The sequence below is a fragment of the Saccopteryx leptura genome, chromosome 1 (assembly GCF_036850995.1).
Source record: "Saccopteryx leptura isolate mSacLep1 chromosome 1, mSacLep1_pri_phased_curated, whole genome shotgun sequence".
NCBI lineage: Eukaryota > Metazoa > Chordata > Mammalia > Chiroptera > Emballonuridae > Saccopteryx > Saccopteryx leptura.
In genome coordinates this window covers 220,098,601-220,123,378 of record NC_089503.1, presented here as the reverse complement: position 1 = coordinate 220,123,378, position 24,778 = coordinate 220,098,601, and the positions used below count along the sequence as shown (strand labels likewise).

At 33.2% G+C, this 24,778-nt stretch overlaps 1 protein-coding gene across 7 annotated transcripts in view; it reads left to right on the top strand.

Annotated features, from left to right (window-relative positions):
- The window catches only part of FBXW7 (F-box and WD repeat domain containing 7), a 178,849-nt gene that overhangs the window by 129,649 nt on the left and 24,422 nt on the right, over positions 1–24,778 (top strand). For 5 of the 7 annotated variants that reach the window (XM_066386530.1, XM_066386544.1, XM_066386525.1 and 2 more), the window contains 2 exons: positions 19,044–19,126; positions 22,183–22,324. In XM_066386530.1, the coding sequence (XP_066242627.1) occupies positions 19,044–19,126; positions 22,183–22,324 (225 nt within the window). Of the gene's footprint in view, positions 1–16,324; positions 16,726–19,043; positions 19,127–22,182; positions 22,325–24,778 lie in introns of those variants that run through there. The other 2 variants (XM_066386531.1, XM_066386533.1) reach the window with 2 other exon arrangements.

The following is a 24,778-nucleotide window of genomic DNA, read 5'->3' as shown; positions in this document are numbered from 1 at the left end:
ACCTTTTATATAACTTAACATTTTAGTGACTTGAGAATTCTGCTTTGGCTTGGGCAGCATGTTTAGTGTGCTACCAGACTTCTTGATTCAGTTATACACTTTTCATTTCCAAATCAACTAATGATAATTTGTATTATAGTTTCTCCGTATGTATATATGGATATGTACATACACATGCATACATACACAGACTCTTTTCCTGACTTGATAGGATTATGTTGGTCAGAAATGCATTATGAAATGTGTAATCTATTGGCTTTCAAATACTTTGTTAGTAGCCAGTACAGAATATTATTTTGAAACTCTTTTTTTTTTTTTTTTTTTTTTGCATTTTTCTGAAGCTGGAAACAGGGAGAGACAGTCAGACAGACTCCCGCATGCGCCCGACCGGGATCCACCCGGCACGCCCACCATGGGGCGACGCTCTGCCCACCAGGGGGCGATGCTCTGCCCATCCTGGGTGTCGCCATGTTGCGACCAGAGCCACTCTAGCGCCTGGGGCAGAGGCCACAGAGCCATCCCCAGTGCCCGGGCCATCTTTGCTCCAATGGAGCCTCGGCTGCGGGAGGGGAAGAGAGAGACAGAGAGGAAGGCGCGCGGTGGAGGGGTGGAGAAGCAAATGGGCGCTTCTCCTGTGTGCCCTGGCCGGGAATCGAACCCGGGTCCTCCGCACGCTAGGCCGACGCTCTACCACTGAGCCAACCGGCCAGGGCCTATTTTGAAACTCTTAAAGAGTAACTGTTATTTCATCTTATTTTATTTTTGATGTTCTTGCAAGAAAACTTCAATCTTTAATATTCTATCAGGCTCACCATTGTTCTTTCTTTCTGGATTGTTCCTGAGTCAGAATTAGAGTTCTTGGCCCAGTCCCTAATTTGTGGAAAGTTGTATAAGTTAATATGTGCCTCACATATAAACCAGTAAAATAATGATAGCTATCACTCATGGTGTAGATATAAATAATGATAGATCTAATTTAAGGTTTTTTAATATGTAAATATTACTGAGGTAGTAATAGCTATAGGACTACCATTTGTGGTAAAGCCAATAACATTTTAAATGTTGGAAGTTAAAATTTAGTTTTTTCTGGCCCTTGCTGGTTAGCTCAGTGGTAGAGCATTGGCCTGGCGTGCAGATGTCCTTGGTTCGATTCCAAGTCAGGGCACACAGGAGAAGCACCCATCTGCTTCTCCACCCCTCCCCCTTCTTTTGCCTTCTTTTCCTCTCTCTCCCCCTCCTACAGCCATGGCTTGATTGGAGAGAGTTGGCCCCGAGTGCTGATGATGGCTCCACAGCCTCCACCTCAGGTGCTAAGAAAAGCTCTGTTGGACCAATGGAGCAATGTCCCCAGATGGGCAGAGCATCGCCCCCTAGTGGGTTTGCCGGGTGGATCCTGGTCAGGGCGCATGCAGGAGTCTATCTCTGCCTCCCCTCCTCTCACTGAATTAAAAAAAAAAAGTTATTTCCAAGTACCTGTTGATGCAGCACATCTATTTGCATATATAGTGTTTCATTCCTAAAATGTAAAAGGTAAAATACATAAAGAAAAATTTTTACAATGTAAATCTGATATTAGTTTATTTATTTTATTTTATTTATTCATTTTTAGAGAGGACAGAGAGAGGGAGAGAGACAGAAAGGGAGAGAGAGACAGAGAGAGAGAGAAGGGGGGAGGAGCTGGAAGCATCAACTCCCATATGTGCCTTGACCAGGCAAGCCCAGGGTTTCAAACCGGCAACCTCAGCATTTCCAGGTCGACGCTTTATCCACTGCGCCACCACAGGTCAGGCTGATATTAGTTTAATAAAGGTTTCTCTTGTGACTTTTATAGCATCTATATGTGTTTATATATATATTTATAAACTTTGTTGACATTTATTTAGGTCTAGAAGGGAAACAGTAAATAGTAAGTATTTCTCAAACATTAATGCATTAATAATCAGCCCAAAAGGCACATGACTAGTTACCTATTTGTTTATTGTCATTTTATGTTATTTTCATATAATGGTGAGGAAATCTGTTTTGAGAGAAAAAGATATGATAATGTTGAGTGAAATTCTCTTAATTCTTCTTGCTAGTATTGAAAATGAAAATTGAAACTTATGGGTTGTTCCTATATTTAATTACATTTTTATGTGTGGCTGATTTTATATAGTTCACTTGGGAACAATTTAAGCTTAAACAGCTTTTCAATAATCCACAGAAATTTCTGCATTATCACTTTAGCTTTTAAAATGCCATTGTTAATATGAGTTGGAACATGTAGGGGCAGTATAGTACTGTTTTTGTAAATCTTGTCTGAATTGTGTGGGTTTTCTTAAATCCGTGTTGTTAAAAATTTGCTTTTCTCTGATAAAATGCAATCGTGTGTCTTTTAAAATGATAATTGGCATTATTTTATTAAGTTGGAACTGTTCTTTCATTATCTTAAACAAAATATTTTATATTATGGAAGCCTGTGGCCTTGATTTATATTTGAAGTCAAGGAATATGTTAAACTAGTTAATAGGAAAATGCATTTTTCCTATTAAACAGTAAAAATGAAGACAAATGGATTCACAAAAATATGCAAAATAATAAAATAAGTGCATTTTGTTCTTATTCATTCTGTACCAACCTTTCAAAATAAATGTTTAATTATGAGAATTTTTATATAAGTATTTTTCAAACTTGCAAGTGAACAAAACTTAGGTTACTGAACTATTTTTAAGATTCTTTAATCAGTAAATATTTTATTCAATATCAAAACAATTAGGTCAATTACAAAACTTATAGTAATTTTTTTTCACTTAACAATGATTTACACTAGCCTGACCAGGCGGTGGCACAGTGGATAGAGCATTGGACTGGGATGCGGAGGACCCAGGTTCGAGACACTGAGGTCGCCAGCTTGAGCGCGGGCTCAACTGGTTTGAGCAAAGCTCACCAGCTTGGACCCAAGGTCGCTGGCTTGAGCAAGGGGTTACTCGGTCTGCTGTAGCCCCATGGTCAAGGCACATATGAGAAAGCAGTCAATGAACAACTAAGGTGTGACAACAAAAAACTAATGATTGATGCTTCTTATCTTTCTTTGTTCCTGTCTGTCTGTCCCTATCTGTCCCTCGCTCTGACTCTCTCTGTCTCTGTAAAAAAAAAAACAACCCCCCCCCCCAAAAAAAAACCACAATGATTTACACTTAAAACAACTGAGTAGTTAGCTCTTCTATTTATTCATTCAGACTATTGAACTCCTGATTCAAGAATGGCTTTCGGCATTTGGAGTACAAGGCATTTGGAGTACAACCGTGAAAAACAGACTCAAATTCTTGCCCTCCTGGAGTTTGTATCAGAAGCAGAGTCCTTAAGAGCATAGATGATAGAGACAGTCTGAGGTTAAGTTCTTAGTTCTACCACTTAGTCTCATCTATAAAATGGAGATAATAGTATCTACTTCATAGGGTTATTGTAAGGGTAAAATGAAATTACCTATAGGAGGTATGGTTATACAGTAAGAACTTAATAGCTTTTTTTAATGTTTATTTTATTGATTTGAGAGAGATAGGAAGGGGGTGGAGAGAGAGAGAGAGAGAGAGAAAGAGAAAGAGAAAGATACAGGAATATCAGTTTGTTCCTGTATGTGCCCTGACCGAAGATCGAATCGGTAACCTTTGCTCTTCCAGATGATGCTAACCAACCGGGCTATCTGGCCAGGGCAGAACTTAATAACTGCTATGAAGTCCACATAAGGCTTTTTTTAGATGTGTTGGTAAAAATTGTAATTGATTCTTCTGAAATATTGGCACTTCTTTTACTTATGATTAATATTGTTTCATTTTTAGTTTCTTCAAATTGTGAAAAAATATATACACAGCATCAATTTAGAGTAGTCATTTTTTTTCAACTGTTTCCTGAGTGACTGTTAATCTCTAAATGGAAAGATATTACACGTAAAATATTAATGTTCTTTCGTTCCACTTACATTATGTAGATTCATTCATTGTGACTATCATACATGTAAAAATTAACTCTATTATGTTTTCCTCAATTAAGAAGGTAACGTGCCATCTTAGTATTTTGTTTGAAGTTTCTCCAATGTTCAGAATGAGTGTGTTGGCTTCAAATGCCATTAAATTAAAAAAAATTAAATTGCTGTATAAGAATTAAAAACATAGAATATATTGTTTCACACATTACTGTATATTAGCTGCTAAATTGTCTAGAAAATAGCTGCCAAATAAGTTAGTTAGGAAGTGGAACATACTTATTTAACATCTCTGAAAAGTAGCTTGTCAAAATGACACTTGGTGTATATCATTGCTGTATAAGAATTGAGACTTAAAACATTTAAAGAATTGATCCTACATTTTTACAAAAGTACTAAAAAGTTTAGGTTTTTTTGGTACCCCATGCTCCGCTTTTTAAAAAAAATTATGTGGAAACCCATATTTAACATACATACATGCACAAGCACCCCCCACCCAGTATACACAAATAAAACTTTCCCACCCATACACCTCTTTTTAATAGCTTATCTATGTCTATGCTGCAAGTGCTTCATTGAGCGGAAGTGTTTTCTGCCGTTTTCATATTAGCTTTGTTATCATGCAGTATTTTCAGCTGCTCATACTCATTACCATACAGCTGGTATGTAGAGAAAGAAGGAAACAAGCAGAAGTTGTACTGTCTACAAGAATAAGGAGCTCTCTTGCAGATGGGGTGCTGGCAGATGGGGCATGTGTTTGAACAGGTTTTACTAATAACAGTGTGCATTAAAAATCATTCTGAGAAAGTCTAAGGTCAGTGCCATGAATTCAGAGCTTGAGAGGTTGGTCAGCCTTCTGTAGACCTTTTTAGAATATTAATTAACTATAATATAGAAAAGTAATAAGTGACCAACCACAACCTCTTCCAAATTGTTTATCAATTCTTTTTTTCTTTTAGTATATTTTCTTTCTCTTAATTTTAAAAATAGTGATACTGTTAGCTTGTGTCTTTCATAACCTTGCACTGTATTTTGTAGTCTTCAATATATATATATATGTATTTACTTAAAATTTCCAGACTGTTTATATACAAAATTGTATTTGCTTTTACTAATGTAATAACATAATTCAGTTTGGATACCTAATATTAGGATATTTATTAGAAGTAGAAAGCCAGAGAGGATTTTGAAATCTATATGTATAGTATTGTCTACTTTGAAGACTGAGATAAGGTACCTTCAAGTTAGAAGTAAATGGTATGTCCCAAAGTACATCTGTTGTGAAATTATTACTTGCATATTATTTATATTTCCCAAACCAAAATGAATGTAGTAATTGAAATAACTATCAATACTTTTTTTACAAAGAGGTATTTCAGTGGGATCTTAGTCCTTTGGCCCTTTTAATTAAGTGTAGTGTTTCTTGATACCTTTTGTCTCAATGGAATATTGTGATAAAAAGCAGCTAAGGTAAAATAAAGCTAGGTAATTATATGTAAGATATGCAGTATTCAATTTAATTTTAATAAAAATGGAATTCAGCCTGTGACTCTGTTCATAGATATTAAAATGTATATCACCAAAGGTGTTTTTGTTTAGCTAAAATTCATTATAATGCTTTTGGTAACTCAAAAAACTTTCTTGTGTGGCACATATACACTATGGAATACTACTCATCCATAAGAAATGATGACATCGGAACATTTACAGCAAAATGGTGGGATCTTGATAACATGATACGAAGCGAAATAAGTAAATCAGAAAAAAACAGGAACTGTATTATTCCATACGTAGGTGGGACATAATAGTGAAACTAAGAGACATTTATAAGAGTGTGGTGGTTACGGGGGGGGAGGGGGGAATGGGAGAGGGATAGGGGGTGGGGAGGGGCACAAAGAAAACAAGATAGAAGGTGACAGAGGACAATCTGACTTTGGGTGGTGGGTATGCAACATAATTGAACGACAAGATAACCTGGACTTGTTATCTTTGAATATATGTATCCTGATTTATTGATGTCACCCCATTAAAAAAATAAAATTATATAAAAAAAAAACAAAAAAACTTTCTTGTCAGTAAAGTGGAGGTACAAAAATGCTATCTTTTACATTATTATCTGTGAATAAATAAAATACTACTTTAAGCGAGATCTGTGGTGTACAGTAAGTGTTAAAACTGTATATTCTTTTTAATAGTAAAAATTTATATTCTGTTGGGCATTTTTAAAGGTACAGGAAGTCCTAAATGAGATTGGCTATTAATAACAAAGAAATGTATGTCCAACTGAGTTTCCTTTCAATTTAATTGATAATTGAATTGTGTAACTGATTTTACACACACACACATACTAACACACTACTTGGTTAATAAGTCAAGTATTTTTAGGCTGTGTACTAAACTAAAAAATTCAAAATCAAGTAGAAGTCTTAATTCTCTGTCAAGTGTATTTGGGTTGGAATAACTAATAAAATATTTGAAACAGTTTCTTGAGTAAATGTTATTATGTATAAATAACTTTTGCCAGTTTTCTGTAGCTTTCAGATCATTTTGGTAAGGGTGAAAGGCCTAGTAGTTCCTTTGAAAGGACCTTCCAATGTAGCTATTTTGGTGTATTCTGTTCTCAGCCTTTTTTTATCTTATGTTTTTGGGAAGTAAAACATAGGGCATGAAAGAGTAAGGGTAGAATATAGAAGTTCTTAGGAAGTTTAGGAAAAGGAAACAAAATCCATGTGTTGTTGTGAGCACTTTTCATCAGACTTTTTTTACTGATTGCTGCCTAACCTCTCTATAAAGTCAAAGATGAGGGGATCAGTTCTTCACCAAGGAAGTATTGGCAGTATTGATTTATTAATTCTTTGTCAAGCTGCTCTTGGTAAATTCCCGGAAGTGTTTCAGAGTACACAGTTAGCTGCCTAGTTTGTCTCTTCTTTCTTTGTGTCTGCTGTAATGCTAATACATATTTCATCTACACATCACACATTCACATTGAAATAGCTCAGGAAACATCCTAGAGATTTCTTACCTACCAATACTTCTTGCTTGTATGTGGAATACCTTATTTCATTTTCTATAAACTAGTGACCAAGATCTGCCCGTGTTCAAATCCTAGCTTCCTTACTTAATATGATAGTTATATGACCTTGGGGATTTAAACTCTCTGTGCCTGTTTCCTCATCTGTAAAGTGGGATAATAATAGTATCTACTTCACAGGGTTTCAATGAGTTAATATAATATAAATACAGTTTTAATAAGTTAATAGAAGTAAAGCACATAGAAGAGTGCTTGGCATATAGTACGTTTTCTTCCGTTTATCTCATTTTCTTAAGAGAGCATCTCCCCCCCCTCCCCCACGAAGGGAAGGGTGGAAAAGCAGGTGGGCGCTTCTCCTGTGTGCCCTGGCTAGGAATCGAACCCGGGACTTCCACATGTCGGGCCGATGCTCTACCGAAGAGAGCATCTTTTTAAAAAAATAGTTGTTTAACAAACTTTAATAGTTTGTATTATCTTTGATAGTAGGTACTGACTGAACACTCAAGTCAGACTAAAATCTGGTATTTCTTTTTCCTTTATTCTCTTGATTTAAAATATTGCCTTGTGCATTTCCTGAAAATATTTATCTCTTCCTCTTTCTAGCTCTATGCATTATCATATAAATTGAATAATTTCATTTATCAATTATATTGATTCATCATTCTTTTATTGACTCATGTATCCTTCCCTAAATTAGAGTTCTTACAGAATAAAGAATATATCTTGCTCAATTTTATATCCTTTTTGCTTAGTGTTTGGTTTTCAGTAACCCTGGCTAAATATTTCTTGAGTATGATAGATCTCGATCTATAAAAATGAAATGTTTAAATCACTGTTTGTTTTTTTCTCCTCTTTTGTTTTATTGTTTAGAAAATAGAGTACCATTATATGACTCAAAGGATTGATTTGGATGAGACTGATAATAAATAATATTAGGATGGAATTGGGGTTAGAGACTCATAATTTTTTTCACAATAATTTTCTTCTGCTATGCTACCTATCTATAAACAAATACAGTGAATTAAGTTAAATTGGTGGGGAGTAAATTACATCTTGGTCTAACAAAATCTGTTTCTTGTAATTGTTTAATAAAAGCTAGTTGAGTAAAAATATCTTATAAAATACCATTTAATTTTAATCTTTGCTGTTTGGATTGTAATCCTGATGATTAACATGTCTTCATTTAATATCTTTTGAAAAATATTTTAAGTTCTTAATATGCTGTATTGTCTCAATAAAATAACTTTAAAAGAAAGGCTAAATATGAAGGAACAGTGTTTGAGAGAGAGAGAGAGAGAGAAAGAGAGTGTGTATGTGTATCCCAAGGGCTAACAAAATATTACAAACTTAAGAATATTCTAAAGTTCAACATCTTTATGCCGACTTTGACTTTATATTTGTTGATAAAGTTATGTAAGCTATTCCTCATTGGCTTTTGTTGCTGTGGAAGTTTGAAAATTCATTGACTCAATAAAAAAATTTTAAGATTTAGTTTTTAAAGTGTTTTCAAATCAACTTGTTCCCCTTCTCAACAGGCCAGCTGTATATACAGAGCAGTGTTCTTAACTTAGTTGTGATGCACATGTGTTTAGTGGTCACCATGCCATTATTGTATACCATGCCTTCATGCAAGCGGTGGGAACTCATCCTCCAGAAAGAACTTTGTAGAGTCATGTATCAAATGTGACAAACTTTCAAAGTTCATTTTTAAACATTTGGAGTCCTTGAGTGTTTATGTATAAATATATTTTAAACTATGTGCTAAAATATTAAAGAACATTTTAGTAAAGAAAATTAACTTATAAATAAAATATTTTTATTACAGTAGTTTTGCCAGAATATCAAAATGCTTCTAACTATTAGTCTCATAGTTCACTGGAAATAAAAAAAAACAACAACTATAGATCAGATACGTTTTCAAACGAATAGTTATTTTGAAAGTGTTTCCATGACAGAATTATGACAAACCCTACTTGTGACCTACATATTTCCAGCATTTTTTTTTTGTACTCATATTTTATTCACTAAGTGTTCACAGATTTTGGAATATCCTGAAAAGGTAGGGGATCATGTAGGCATTATGCTAGTCATATAATTCTTGATTCTTTTGAAACCAGGAGTGTAGTTTGTTAAATTATCTACATAGTAATTGCTTTAAAATGTAAATCCATGCTTCTAAAATGAATATATAAAATCCTTTTTTAATGTAGTGGGGGCATGGTTACTAGGTTCTTCCCTACTCACTTGACAGCTACATCAAACACTTGAATATTTAAAAAGCAGGCAAGCTACTCTAAAATAAGTAAAGAATTGATTAAAAGTCACTGTGATGTACACTTTTCTAAAGCAAAAATCTGATGTGATTCATGCTTCTCACTGGCCCAACACCAATATAGAATATCTGTTTAATAAATTTTTTTTGAATAAGTGAAGTAAGTTCAAGTCTTCAGACTTTGATTCACAGCTAGAATTTTAAAAGCTTGATTAAAGTTATCCTTTCTCATTTTGAATTCTTCTGGTACATACATAACATGCTTGAGATGAGAAGAGAAGTTATATTTTTTAAACTGCAATAAGTTTGAATCTGAACTTTATGTATATCTAGTACTCAAATATTTAGAATTGGACATAATTATCAAATCAGTAAGCCTACTGATAGAAAATCACAGAGTTGAGAATAATATATATATTTTAGATTAAGCAGATTCTGAATGACTACATGCTAATGAGAGAGAACCTAAGACTTATACCAAAGGCTGTAATGAACTTTAATCAAAGGCTTTTTCCAGCCTTGAAATTCTATGCTTATGTTCTGGATTCCTTTATGGTCACAGAGAAGCAGTTCAAAAGGTGTCCATAGGTTAAAATACTTTCACTTTTCACCATCGTAGACATTTGCTAAGATAAGCCTGGCAGATGCATTGACAATTTACAAAGATCTGAGCCCAATCGCTTTCTCTTTTTCAAAAAGAGAAAATTATCAAATGGAAAGATAAAATCAGAGCATAGAAAGGTAAAGAGCAAAGAATTCGACATATAAAATGCTACATACCCCTTATAGAATTGAGTTGCTAGATAAAAACAGTTTAGAACAATGTTTGGCCTATGTTATAGATGAATTATTACCTCTATTCCGATTCTTTTCCTTTCCCAAGTTTAGAAGCTTTTTGGATAGGTGCAGAGTTTGAGTTATTGTTAGGTGACATGTGATAAAGGAAATGGAAGAGTAATTGCTACATGAAAGAGTTGAAACGAATTCAAATACAGTTATGTATTCTTTTTTCTGTATATCTGATTTCAGCAAGTGAGAATTTCTTTGTGAGAGGTCTTCAATTTTATATACATTTTGAAAGTATAAAAAATTATATAATCAAAGACATCGATTGTGTGTGTGTGTGTGTATAAGTTGTGTTAAATTACTCCCATTTGGGAAATCCTCTAATGACTTCACAGTGTACTTAGCTAAGTGTAGGCTCTTGACCATAGCTTACAAGATCCTACATGAATTGCACAATTCCCCCCATATTCAAGAGTACAACCTGTTTATATGTATGATTTCTAGTATGAGTGCCTCTTAAAACAAAGGACCCCTTAGTAGTTAGTGATTATACAAAAGTTAAAAAGTTGACAGTGTTAACACTCACACAGTCGAGTTCTGCTTGTACAGAGAGACACATATTAGCCCTAAACTGGAAGAATGAGTCATGAAAGGCAGTACTTTTGAAGAAACTATTACTTGTAAATTAAAGAATATTCTAACTGTAATGGTAAATGTTTGAATTCAGAGACACAGAGCTAAATAGATTATCTGCTAATGAAACTTGTAAGACCAGTGACTACTACAAGTCTTACAGATGTTAATGCTCAAAGTTAATGATAGTGGCATTTCCACATAATATTTTAGGTCGTAGATGATAATGTCCTTCTTTCTCTTCAACATCTACCAAATTTTTGTCTTTTAAGCTTAGAAGCAAGACCATATCTTTTATGAAATCTTAAGAGTATTTAAATGTTTGCTCCATTTTCTGACCTCCTACACTGTCCAGTCTGGTATTTGATAATCTAGTCAAATATTTTCTTGATTAGTTTCTTGTCTTACTGGTTGGATTTTAAGAATCTTGGGGGATGAGGGTTATTGTAATGTTTTTATTTGTCTTCAGTAGAATTTTGTCGATATTAGGATGTAGTAGGTGATTATTTCTGAATTGATTAATTTTCTTTTTCCTAATCTTCATGTCTTTGCCTCAGATTCCCTGCATGTAGCAGAAGCATAGTTATATAACCAGAAATGTAATTCTCAACCTTACCTTTCTCACCTGTGAATACCAGTTATTATTTAATAGTATTTAGGATATCTGTTATGTGCTGGGCATCTACTATGTCCTCACAGGGATTCTGTGGGTCAGGCTGTTAAGGCAGATCGTATTACCATTACATTTTTACAAGTGAGAGAAAACTAAAGGTCAAATAACCCCTTCTAGGTTATAGTTTAATAATGGCAGAGCTAGTGTTTAAGCTCAGCTTTCTCGAATTCCAAAGCTCATGTTTATTTTACAAGCAAAGAGAAATTAGATAGATGATTTCCAAGATCCCTTTTAGCTCAAATTCAATGGTTTTCTACCATTAATTTTTTCCACTGATTCAGGGGAGATATATATATATATATATATATATATATATATATATATATATATTATTATTATTATTATTATTATTATTACTTCTTCATCTTTAGCTCTTTCCTCAAAACTTTTTGGTCATGACTAATAGCTGATTTAAGAAATCAATTCCAAATTTTTAAATGGTCCTTGAAATTGACTATGAATTTAGTAGAGGAAGAAAAATTTTTTTTTACATATTCAATACTTTCTTGTGCCTGCCACATAATAATAGGTGTTAAATGAGTGATGAATAACTATAGCCTATTGATCAATACTGCCACCTATGTGCACTAGAGAAAACATATGTGTTGGGCATATATACTATTTTAATTGATAATACCTATGATAAGACAAGTTTATTAACTTGCCAATTTCAGTTGTGAACCTTTTAATAAGAACTTGCATCACAGAAAGTTAATGACAGTGGGTTAGTGGAATTTCAACAAGTTGAGCCTCAACATGCTTGGAATTCCTTTCTTTGATGTTGAAATTTTGAACGTTCTCTAAATTCTATGCTTAGGGCAAGACATCTAATTGTAGTAGGTGATGTTCCTGGTGTAATATCAAAGTAAAGAATGTTTTCATGATAATAAAGAAAATTACTGACTTAGGAACATAAACACATTCTTCCACTCTTAAAAATGTAAGCAAGGTAATGAAAAGAGATCCAATAGTATTCATAGAATCATCGATTAATTTTAATAGATAGACTTTAGATGTAATCTACGTATATTTATGCTTTAGAAAAATGCTGTGGTTGCTATATACTATTTGCCTATATGGCCAATTCAAAAATATTAATAATATTTATTATTTTCTACTATATCTTAGAATAAAATGTGAACCTTCAAGGAGTAGATAATAGGAGAGAAAAAGATATAAAAAGAACGGCATTGAAGTATGATAAATGCAATAGAGGAATATATTTTAAATGAAAATAATGAATTCTGAGGGTCAAAATGAGGAACTCTATTAATTATTCCTTGCTCTATTGACACTGTATAAAAAAATACGTACTTCTCTGAAGATACAAAACTTTTACTGTTTATATTTTTCTCACTATTTATATGTAGATAACCACAACTTGCTCTTATAAAAATTGTTGCCCAGCCAATTGCTCAGAAAGCCATTTCTGTTGCACTAGCTCACAGGTTAATTCTACCTCCGTTATTTCCCAGAGGCTTAGACTCTGGGCAGTATATCTTTATATCTTTGTGCTTAAAAGCTTTTTTTTGTAACTCCTCTCATCTATTCTTGTACACCTAGATCAATGGAATTGTGTTGTGATGAACATTGGGTCTAAGTTAGCTGATAGGCTATATTCCATGACCTCACTGTTAGTCATTCCCCTTGCTAAGAGATTTTCTTTCTTTTTTTTTTTTTTTTTTCATTTTTCCGAAGCTGGAAACCGGGAGGCAGTCAGACAGACTCCCACATGCGCCCAACCAGGATCCACCCGGCATGCCCACCAGGGGGCGATGTTCTGCCCCTCTGGGGTGTCGCTCTGTTGCATCCAGAGCCATTCTAGCGCCTGAGGCAGAGGCCACAGAGCCATCCCCAGCGCCCGGGCCATCCTTGCTCCAATGGAGCCTCGGCTGTGGGAGGGGAAGAGAGAGACAGAGAGGAAGGAGAGAGGGAGGGGTGGAGAAGCAGATGGGCGCTTCTCCTGTGTGCCCTGGCCGGGAATCGAACCCGGGACTCCTGCACGCCAGGCCGACGCTTTACCGCTGAGCCAACCGGCCAGGGCCTGCTAAGAGATTTTAATAAGGCTTATAAGTTGTCAATCATCATAGAACGGGAAATGTATTGCTTAGTTGAAATTACATGAAGATTTAGTATATTGTAGTGAAAATATATTTAATATATTGAGATATTCTAAAAATTTGGATGGCAAACAAGTATTTTCTTAGCTAACCTTATCAGTGAAGTTACTAGTTAACATTCTAGCATAAAACATAAAATACTCGTTTTGTGTGTGTGTAAACTTACTTAACATAGATATAAGCTGATCTCAGTTTTAAAATGTTTCTGTCTACCACAGGTATAAGGTTAGATAGATAGATAAATCAATAGATACATAGATAGATAGATAGACATAATAAATATCTGAATAAAGTTTTAAAAATTTGTGTTTTAGCCAAGACTTAAACAGAAGTGTGAGAATGATTTCATTTGCAGTGTTTATATATAGATTAGGATGAGAGTAATATAATAGATCATAATTTTCATTAATAGTACTTCAGAGAATATTGAAAATCATTCATTTTTATTCTATTAATTTGAAATCTAGTTAGAGACTTGGTTGACTAGCTTTGCTTGGCAAATTGCTTCTTCACAGTTCAAATTAACATTGTAAACAAGATATTAGGGAACATTATTTAAATACTTGGGGAAATATAGTCTTCATGAGTCCTTATAAACATATACATTCTCACTTAAAGGATAACCTAATAAAAAATCATTAGCAAGTGAGAATCATGGTAGATTTAGAGTTGTGGAGTTCTCAGTGTATGTTTTTTATACATCTCTTTGACTTTTGAATCTTGTAGATATTTTGCCTATTCAAAAATAAAACACGAGTATACATACCTACATATAAACATTTGTGGGGATCAGGTTTTTCTATAACTTCATAGCCATATATAGGAGCCATGTAACCCCAAGAGCATTCTTTATATATATAAAAATTAAGATACTTTAATTTAAATACAGTATCCTATTGAGACAGTGTCCCTGGTTTATTAAAGTTTATTTGTGTCTTCATCCAAGTAGACTTAATTTGAAAAGGACAGTTCAACTAGCGATAGTACATGCTTTTAACTGAAATCAAGATATATACTATTACATGACTGGTAGGTCGTCAGTTTATTCTCTAACAAGCTAGGTACCACTGATTTTAGAGGAAATTTCAAGTGTTTGTTTTATAATCAGTTTCGATAGGCCAGAAGAGAATGAGGGTAGGGTCAACTTTTTTTTTTTCTTTTAGGAAAAAAGGGCCCTGAGTTCTCTGAGGTTTCTAATAAAAGGGTTTACAGGTCCATACCCAACAGTTGGATTTGTTTTCCAAGAGTTAAGATTTCTTTTTAAAAGGAAATTTTCTTTGAAGCTAATTTTTTTTATTTAGAAAACTATCTTCCTCTATGTATATGTGTTTTATTTCTGAAGATACGCATTAATGTAAAAGCCCGGTAGGAGGTTTTTCAAAAAAGAATAGACTATAATTTCTAAGAGAAGACCCAAGATGTGCATTTTAATAAAGTTTTAGATTATTTCATTTATGTTTCAAAGTAAAAGTAAAAGACATTATACTATGTCTTAGTTATAAAGATAAACATTTATTTGTTTAATTATGATACTACTTTATGCAGTATTTAGAATCATTTCCTAATGAAAGGCTTTTATTACCATAGCAGAGAATATTAAGTGTGAAAAGTCTAAATGGTATTTCTTTTTTCTGAAGAATTCTTAAGTATTTAAATGACAACTGGCACACAGTTTATTTGAAATAAAGAATGTTAATGGAGAGGCTAGATTAATTAACTAGACCCTTAATAATGGGCCTTTCTAGTCCAAGGAATCTTATAATTGCCTCAGAAGCTAGTTGTGTAGCAAGTTGCGAGATGAAATATCTAGATTTTTGTAGTAGTCATTCTAAGAAAAAGGTTGCCTTCAGGCACACTTTGGTACCTTAATTATTATGTAAAATGCTTTTTTAATGATAAGCAATACATATTGTAAAAATAATTTTGGAAATATTTAGAAGTCTAATGTCTGCTGTTTACTCAAGATTAAATTAACAATAAAGGTAGGATTCTCCAGTAAGCACAGGTCTTGTTCCCTTTGGAGAAATAAAGTCTTTTGGCATCTCTGTACACTTATAGTTTGTTAATCTTAAAAAGATTCTTGCAATGAACAACTAAAGTGCTGACTATGAGTTTTTGCTTATCATCTCTCTCCCTTCCTGTCTGTCTCTCTCTCTCACTAAAAAAAAAAAAAAAAAAAAAAAAAAAAAAAAAAAAAAAAAAAAAAAGAAAAGATTCTTATAATTACTAAGGATTGAAGAAGTATGCAGTAATTTTCTTGAGAACTATGTTTTAAACAAGTGAAATGGAAATGCAGAGGGGAAATTTTCATCAAATCCTAATATAGGAAATATACAGGTTGAAAAATAACTTCATACTGCACATATTTTCTGCAAATGCTGTATGTTGCAAACACTGGTTTACTTTATTATAAACCCCCCCTCAAGAATATTTACTTTCTCCCTTCGGGATTGCCCACTTTGTGCCATCCAAGCTACTTGAAAAATCTAGCCAGTCTGTGCCAGGACTGCAATAGGATAAGTTAGTGAAAATAGCTTGCTTGGCTTCTGTTGGGAGAACCCGGTGAAAATATATTCCATTTTCAAAATGTTTCTGAAAGGACTTATTTGTGGAAATGATGCTTGCCATTTCAAACTCTTCAAAAAGGAACCTTTTTACAAAATGCAAAAATAATCTCCTGAAAGTTTGAAAGGGGGGGGTGTCATGCGGGGGCGGTCTCATTTGCTGCCCACATCCTCCCTCTGTTCAGTGCGTTGTGTGCTTACGGGTTCCCTGGAGCGGATCACCATATAATTGATGTGCAGTCTGCATTGCTGAATCCTGGACTGCACCATTCTGTGTTCAAGGGAAGATGTAATCTGATCCCTCTGCTGCTGAGGGAGGAATCTGTTCAGTCAAGGCTTTGACAGGGCATAGTCTCCTCCAATAATCTTCTCGGTTCTCTCTCATTATTCCCTCGAGTTCTCCTCAGTCAAGCTGCATGTATGTATGTGTGTCCCGAGAAGCGGTTTGATACTGAGCTGCATTTGCCTTTACTGTGGAGTTTTGTTGCCGGTTCTGCTCCCTAATCTTCCCTTTCTGACGTGCCTGAGCATGTCCACATTAGAATCTGTGACATACCTACCTGAAAAAGGTTTATATTGTCAGAGACTGCCAAGCAGCCGGACACACGGGGGCACAGAATCACTGAAAGGGAAAAATACAGAAAACATGGGTTTCTACGGCACACTAAAAATGATTTTTTACAAAGTAAGTAATCTGTTTTCTTCCTATGTTGTATGATTGTGCGTGTGTGTGAGCCTGCCTGGGAAGGAAAATCTGTATCATCAGAGATGGCTGCAGTACCCTCTGATTTTGGTGGGTGGCTGGGTGTCTGGTGTTCTGTTTTATATTGTGAATGTAAGCAAATCAGGGAGAGACGTGAGCTGTGAAACAGCTTTCAATGTAAAAGAAAATATATATTAGAATCCGAATATTTTTCTCTAAAAATATATTCAGACTTTAGAAATGTGGCTCCGTTTAATGCTGACCTGGAAATACTCTTCCCTTAGTTGGCTTTTCTTGAACCTTTTGCCTTTAATTTTTCTATATCTTATATTTATATATTTTCAATTTTTTTCTTTAGTTGACTCAAAGTGTAGACTTGCTAAGACATTGGGGATTTATGTTTAAAGAGCTCATATTGACTTTCTGCACCCCTTAAAAATGCAGAATTAATTTTCGGATCTAAACTCAGTCTTTTCAGTAAACAATATAATACTTAAAAGACTTCTGTAGTCATACAGAAAGTGCTTTATTTTATAAAATATTCTAAAGATAAAAAGCCTTTCTCGGTGATCTTCTTTATATGTATTTCAGGCATTTTTATTCATTGAAGGTTTTCTAAGATGGAAATAAAGTTTGCTGTTAGTGGCAAATGGCATTTGCACCATGTATTTACAAGAAAGCCAGAGAAGTTCTGAAACCAGTGTTCCAAACTAAATTAGGATGAATATCAGAGTTTTTCATAATAATTTTGAAAATAAGAATCTGTGGAAGTTATTTAAAAAACTAGAATTTTAAGGTAATCTGTACTGACTGACCTTCCTGATGGGTACAGTTGTGTATATTGTACGTGTCTGTAATTTATATACATGCAAGCACGTGGCTACCTATATATTAAATCTTTTATACTTATTTTTTATTTTTATTAAAATTATTTGGAGAAAGGAAATAATGTTTTTTGAGAAGAATCTCATTCAAACAGCGTAATGAGTGCATAAAGTTCTAAAGGGTTGAAATAAGACCACTTCCATTTATTTCTAGTAGGTATTGCATGAACCAAGGTATACATGTGGATGAGTTTGTATCCTTACCTCTAGCCCCTAATACTATAAAGATCATCCCTATATTTGGGAAGTCCTTCTTCATGATGATATTATTCAGAGTCTGGTTCCAAAAAATTTTTAGAGTTTCGTTGGTCCTCCTTAGTATTTACAGTGTAACATAATGTGCTATGATGTTTCTGTGTGAGGTAGTTGGTAAGAAAATAAGGCTGCTGCAAAGCACAGGTTTTTACCTTATAAAAATGAGGAAAGCTATCCTCTGTGATTTTCAGTAATACGGTAATTAATTAGCAGTCACATCTGAGAGGGGTTGCTGAGACAGAAAAAGTAATCCAATCATATCTTATTATCTGGTTTTATGATATATGTATAGTTTGATGACCTCAGTTAACCGATAGTGAAATTTCAATTTCAATACTGATGTTAACAAAATGCAATTCTGTATTTACTATATTATATATATATAGCATGATGAAATACTTTAAAGCTAAAAATGTTGGATATGCTCTACAAAGATGGATAACTCATTCTTTTTAAGTCTTTTCTGTTGTTGCTTTTCAAGTTAGAATGTTTGTCCTGAGTATCTGTCAGAACTATATTGTGTATAAATATCAGTTGATGGCTTTTCCCCCACCATTAGTATGCCATTTCCAGATTCGTCTCTTAATATGGACTTACTTTGTCTCACTGCCCCATTGCCCATATTTATTGCTTTATGCCTTGTTATAATTACTTTTCACGATCATTTTATTTGCTTTGTTCTTTTTACCCTTTATAATGTTTTAATCAGTTACTGCCATCTGAAATTTTGAATTTTGTTATTTATTTTAAAATATGTTTTTAAAGGAAAATGAAGCTCAGTAAGAAAGGCATGTTAAATATGGTTCTTTTCTGTGTGGATTAACATGACATTTTCTCTAGATTGGTTCTTAAGCTGGCAAATGTGAAAGGTATACTCTTAAGGAATATGTATGATAGATATCAATTTTTAAATCCCCATATACTGTTTTCTGGGCAGAATACTGGGGGGAAGGTTACTTTTCCAGTCTTATAAAGAGTAGAACAAAGTAGAACTAATAGAAGAAACTATGAAACATTTATTTTCTATATTATTTAACCATGCCTAATTAACATTTAGGCATATGAAAAATTTTTTTCATATTACCAATGATAATGTTAAAATTTGATAGTTGGACAGGTGATTTAAAAAAAACAAAACATCTTATTTGTTTTACCTTATAGATGAAAAGAAAGTTGGACCATGGTTCTGAGGTCCGCTCTTTTTCTTTGGGAAAGAAACCATGCAAAGTCTCAGAATATACAAGGTAATATTAAGTATAATAATTAATTCTCTCATAATTCTCATGTTTCTTTGAAGAGTTAATGATTGTAAAAGTGTTTTTTTCTGTTTATTCTTATGGAATGATAGTGTCACTAGTACTATTGACTAACACATTTTGAGATCACTGAAAATTGGGAAATACCTCTTTTTAAATAAGAATAAGAATATCTACCAGTATAGCTTTGTATTTTGTTACAAATGCATGAAGTAAAACACAAGCAGAAATTCTCTTGTCAACAAAAATTTTAAATCACAATTTTTCAGGAATTCTAAAAAATAAATCCAAAACTATAAATATGAGCAAATGTATCTTGTTACTATAGTAACAGCTTTTCTAGGGAGTATATTTATATATGCAGAATTGAAGATACATTATTAGTGAAATAAACCTCATAATTACTAACTAAATCATATTTCATGAAACTGCTGTTAGAAATCCCCTTTTAATTGCTTGGTAGTTCTTATGTTTTTAACACATACATTTCTCACCAGTAGAATAGTTTCCATAACAACTAAATACAATTGTAGTCTTGTTTTCTGCACTATTCCATCATTTTTGGATTTTGCATCAGTATAAAACTTCCCACTCTCACGCTAATTAGGCTAACTTAAGCACAATATCTACTACCCAGCCAATTAAAAATTGCTTTGGATGTGTATTGGAATGTGGTATTTTAAAATTTAAACGACAAAAGTATCTTAAGAACTTTTGGGGGGGCTTTTGTTTTTTTTTGCATAATTGTTACTTTTTCAAATTAATGAAAGTTAGCTATAGAAACCTTAAGAACTTATGAGGGTGACATTTCTTTTTTCCCCTAAATATTTGGTGGGGAGTCATTTTTATTCTATAAAATGCAGTAAAATTAACATTATTCAAACATAGGTTTTCATAACTGAACATTGTTACAATTGTGTCTTTTTTCAGAGAAAACAATTTATATTTTTATTTAATTCAGTTGTGAAATATTTCTTACAAATGCTTTTATATGAAATTTAGAAATTATAATAATTAGAATAGTTTTATGTTTAAGAAATTAAGGGATTATAGAGTAAAGAAAAATAAAGCTATCTCTTAGTTATTCAGGAAATGTTTTTTGTGTTCTTTTCTCATGTTAACTATCCCCCTCCCTCTTAACCCTTTGCCTTTTGACAATTTCACTGTTTTGACACTTCCACCAGAGGGTGTGGAGTGATACAGAGACAAGTGAAACTATTCCCTTTATTTTTGTTTTTTCCTTCTGGTCTTGATGAAGTATTTCTTGTATGAGAAAGTTTAGTTTAATGTTAAAAGCGTGCTATTTAAAAAAAAACTTGATTCTAGTTAACCATATAATTTTTGGTCTTCTATTAATATGGCTGATACCTGGGCAAAGGTATTAAATTGTTCAGTTATTTTTAAGGCAGCTTATGAATGAATGCTAAATTTTTAATACAGAATACATTTTAGTAAAAATTGTCTTTAGTTGCTCACTTTTGATACTGAGAAACCATCTGAAAAGGTGAAAGTTTTATTTTTAGCATTTTAACATACAATATTATTAAAGCAAACCAAGCAGCATACCCTTTCTTTTTGGAGCTGTTGTCATTATATATTTGATGGTTTTTTAAATTTTTTGACAGATTTTCTAATAGTAAGATGAAATTATAATTTTCTATTATTTTCATTAGAAAATTTAAGTTATAATTACTGTTTAGAAATTATTTTATTTCAGAGAAGAATTTTTTTTGAAATTTAATAGAAGAAAAGGTTTAATTGTTGAATGTAGACGTATAATGTTGAAAGATTTAAAGGTGGTAGATTTGCAGATTTTTGTATAAAATCTGGTAACTGAGATAAATGTTTTAGCAAAATAATGAGTTATGCTCTCTAGGAAAGAATTGGGGGAGTTGTTTTATTAGTAATTTGTCAGAGCTTGATATTCAACTCTTAGGATACAATTTTTATGGTCTTTGGATTTAAAACACTTTATTTTCATAGCTCAATAAATTGAAGATTATTTCACAAATATAACTAGTTAATTGTATCTTTCTGCTCTTTTTTTAACTATCTCTGAAATAAGAAATGTTTAGTATTTACCTCAAGTTTAAATAATTTAGTTATTGAAATTAGAAAGTAAAGTTTAATATATTAATAACAGTTTTAATTATACTTTTTCTAATTAGTCTTTTTTAGGAGAGTTATACAATTTTGGAGATAGAACATCTAGTCTTAACCTCTCCTTTTACTAGTGGTAGACTTGAATTTCAGATTTAAAAAAAACTATCTCAAAGTTTAAATTATTGGATAAAAGTGTTTAGATGATCTCATTTAATTTTGCGTATAGTGTGTTTTCAACACTTACCTATTTTGAGTACACACATTCCCAATCAAGGTTTGCTCCTGTCAGATATTATCCAGACTGCCGGTCTGTAGATCAGTGCTAAGCTTCATACGACATCAGGTAGCTAACCCTTTTGTAGACTGGCACGATATTTTTGGACTGGCATTGAAAAAAACTAATCCAGACTAAGCTTTGTAAATTACATTACCCAAAAAAAAAAAAAAAAAAGGACAGAAATCGGCAAACTACTTAGGAGGAAACTCAAGGAACAATGTGACCAGTGAAATGTCCAAAACTATTTCTACATATGAATTTTTAAGGCATTTATAAGTCTTATATTCTTCTTTATAAAGAAAAGTTTTACATTTACTTAATTATGTCAATGAAGGCCAGTCAAAAGAGAAGTGGAACCTGTGTCTTCTAATGAAATATTTTAGTATTATTTGTAGGTATCAATAACTTGCATTTTTGCCAGAGGGATTCTGTCATTTGGTTGCAGTTAGCATTGCTGGACTAAAACAGGTGCTTCTGTGGGAGGGAGGAAACTTACTCTAAGAATAGCAGGATACGTTTTGTGTATCCTTGTTCTCTGGGAATAAGCAAATAAAAATAATAATTTGATTGATGTTTGAAATATGCCAGATCATCATTCTTATTAAATTGGAGCCTGTTATTCTTGATAAATATGTCTTTGCTTTCACTCTTTTATTTTTTGTAGTACCACTGGACTTGTACCATGTTCAGCAACGCCAACAACTTTTGGAGATCTGAGAGCAGCCAATGGCCAAGGGCAACAACGTCGCCGAATGACATCTGTCCAACCACCCACAGGCCTCCAGGAATGGCTGAAGATGTTTCAGGTGACATGTCTAAACACAGTACTTGAAATGCTTCCCTAAATTGCTGCAAAAATGTAAGAGATTATTCAGCCATGAAAAGAAATTGTTATATGCTACACCTTGGATGAACCTTGAAAACATTATGCTAAGTGAAAGAAACCAGACACAGAAGACCTCATATTGTCTTATTATATCCCAGAAGAAGCAAATTCATAGAGACAGAAAGTAGATTAAGTGATTGCTAGGCTGTGGTGGAAGGTGAGGTCGAGACTAACTGCTGATTGATGCAGGGTTTCTTTTGGAATGATGGAAGTGTTCTGGAACTCGACAGTGGTCGTGGTTGCACAGCAAGATGGCTGTGCTGGCCGCCACTGCAGTGGACATTTATAATAGTGGATTTTATGTTATGTGAAATATATTTCCATTTTAAAATGCTTTTAAAAGTAGAGATCTCATTTTAATTTTTAAGTGTATTAATCAGGAGAGTCCAATGCTTATTTTATGGAGGTGTGCATTTGCATTTCTTTCATTGCATTTTTTAAAGACCTTTCTTCCTTTGCCCCTTTATGTTTGGGTTTCTGGGGTTACTAAACGTGTTTGTGTTCAAAACTGCATTGCTTGGAAGTTAAGTATTTAGGAGTAAGGTTAAGAGCTCTGCAAATTAGTCACTGGTGGTAACTCATCCACCACTGTTACTCTAGCTAGCAGCCTCCAGGAGTTGATATAGCTTTTTTTCATTATGCCATGCTTGGGTATGGCTTATTGTGCTCATACTCTGATTACTGTATTTTAGTAGCATTTAAAATCTTTGAAAGTTTACCCAGATGATTAGCTATAGTCATACCTTGAAATTTATGAATTTTATAACTCATGATAGTGATATTAAATTGATTTCTCTCTTCCAATGAGATAATACATATAAGTCATGTATATAGCAAAATAGTTGGCATGGATTAAACACTTGCTTAATTATTCTTTGTAAATAATAAATAATACAGGTTATGTAAAGTGAAGCTATCTGTGATATTAGCCACCATTCTAGTATAAAATGAATTTATTTTTGTACCTCTCGCTGCTTGATTGGTGGTATTTTAGAAATTTTATGAATGCATAAGGGAATAGTAGTTGAAAAAGAGGACACTTTGACATTTCATATTTTCAAGATATCTATGTATGAAAATCCTATTTTTTAAATACCTGGGCAAAAACTAAATAAATGTCCTGGTTTTTTTCCTTCAATAGCTAGAAAACTCACTTGTAGCACTATTGCTTTTAAATAGATTTTAAGAATTGTTTTTAACTTTCAGGTGATTTCAGAGAAACTAGGATAACCTTTTTATTTTATTTTTTTTCAGTGAGTAACTGAAAGGTTAGAGCAGTAGTTCTTGACAGGGGGCAGATTTTCTCCTGGTTGAAACAGTTTTGGTTGTCACAACTGCAGGCATGGGGTGCAGGTGGGAGGGGGTGCAGAGGTGGGGAGGACAGGACATTGCTGGCCTCTAATAGGAAGAGGAAATGTAAAGGATAGCCGCCCACAACAGTTATCTGGCCCAAAATGTCAATAGTACTGAGGTTGAGACTCTATGGTGAGAGGAATGAAAAATGTCTTTTATTGTTTTTACATTATGAACCACTACAATTACAAAGAATCATGGTTTCTTTTATTATTTTATGTTCATAGTCACTTATTGATTAAATTTACCTTGTCCCAAGGATTAGTCTCTCCCCTTCTCCCAGGTTCATGATTTTCAAAAATTTTTTAAATTATAGTTTTCCTATACATGCTTCAGAGTCTGATTATTTGTTGCATCATTTTCAAAAGAAAGTTATCCATCAATAAGAAGTGAAACTAGAACTCAGACATTAATACAGTCTTAAAGAAAATACTTCAAAGATTTTTACCGTCTCTGATTAAGACGAGGAAATGGGAATATGGGTGTGTGTTCTTATACCTGCACGTGCATGTGGTGTGAGCAGCACAACACTTGAGAGTAGTACAGAAACTGATTTCATCTATGGTTACGAGCAAGTGGCAACATGATCAAAAATTACACTATTAATAATTGTTTAATCATCATTGTAGACAGCCTCCAAAATACTTATTTTATGTGAAAAGCTTTATTTCTTACCAGAAGGTAGTTTAGAGTGATATTTTAAATGAGTAAGGGCCAATTTTTTCTCAATATTCCAAAATATTCTTTGCTAGCCATTTAAGTGGGTTTTTTTCCAATTTTTAATTGAACTTTCTCAAATACTGATCTATATATAGTAGTAGAGGGCATTTATACATTATTTTGCAGTGAGGGTGTTTTAGGGAGTTCTTTGTACAGTGTTTCCTTATTTAGGTAGCTCATACTTTTCTTAATGAAATGTCCACATTACCACATACTATATGTCATCAAATCTGAGATGCAATAGATTGTTAGTTGCATCACAACTTCAAAAATGTTAATTTTTTTAAAAACTTTGTTTCTT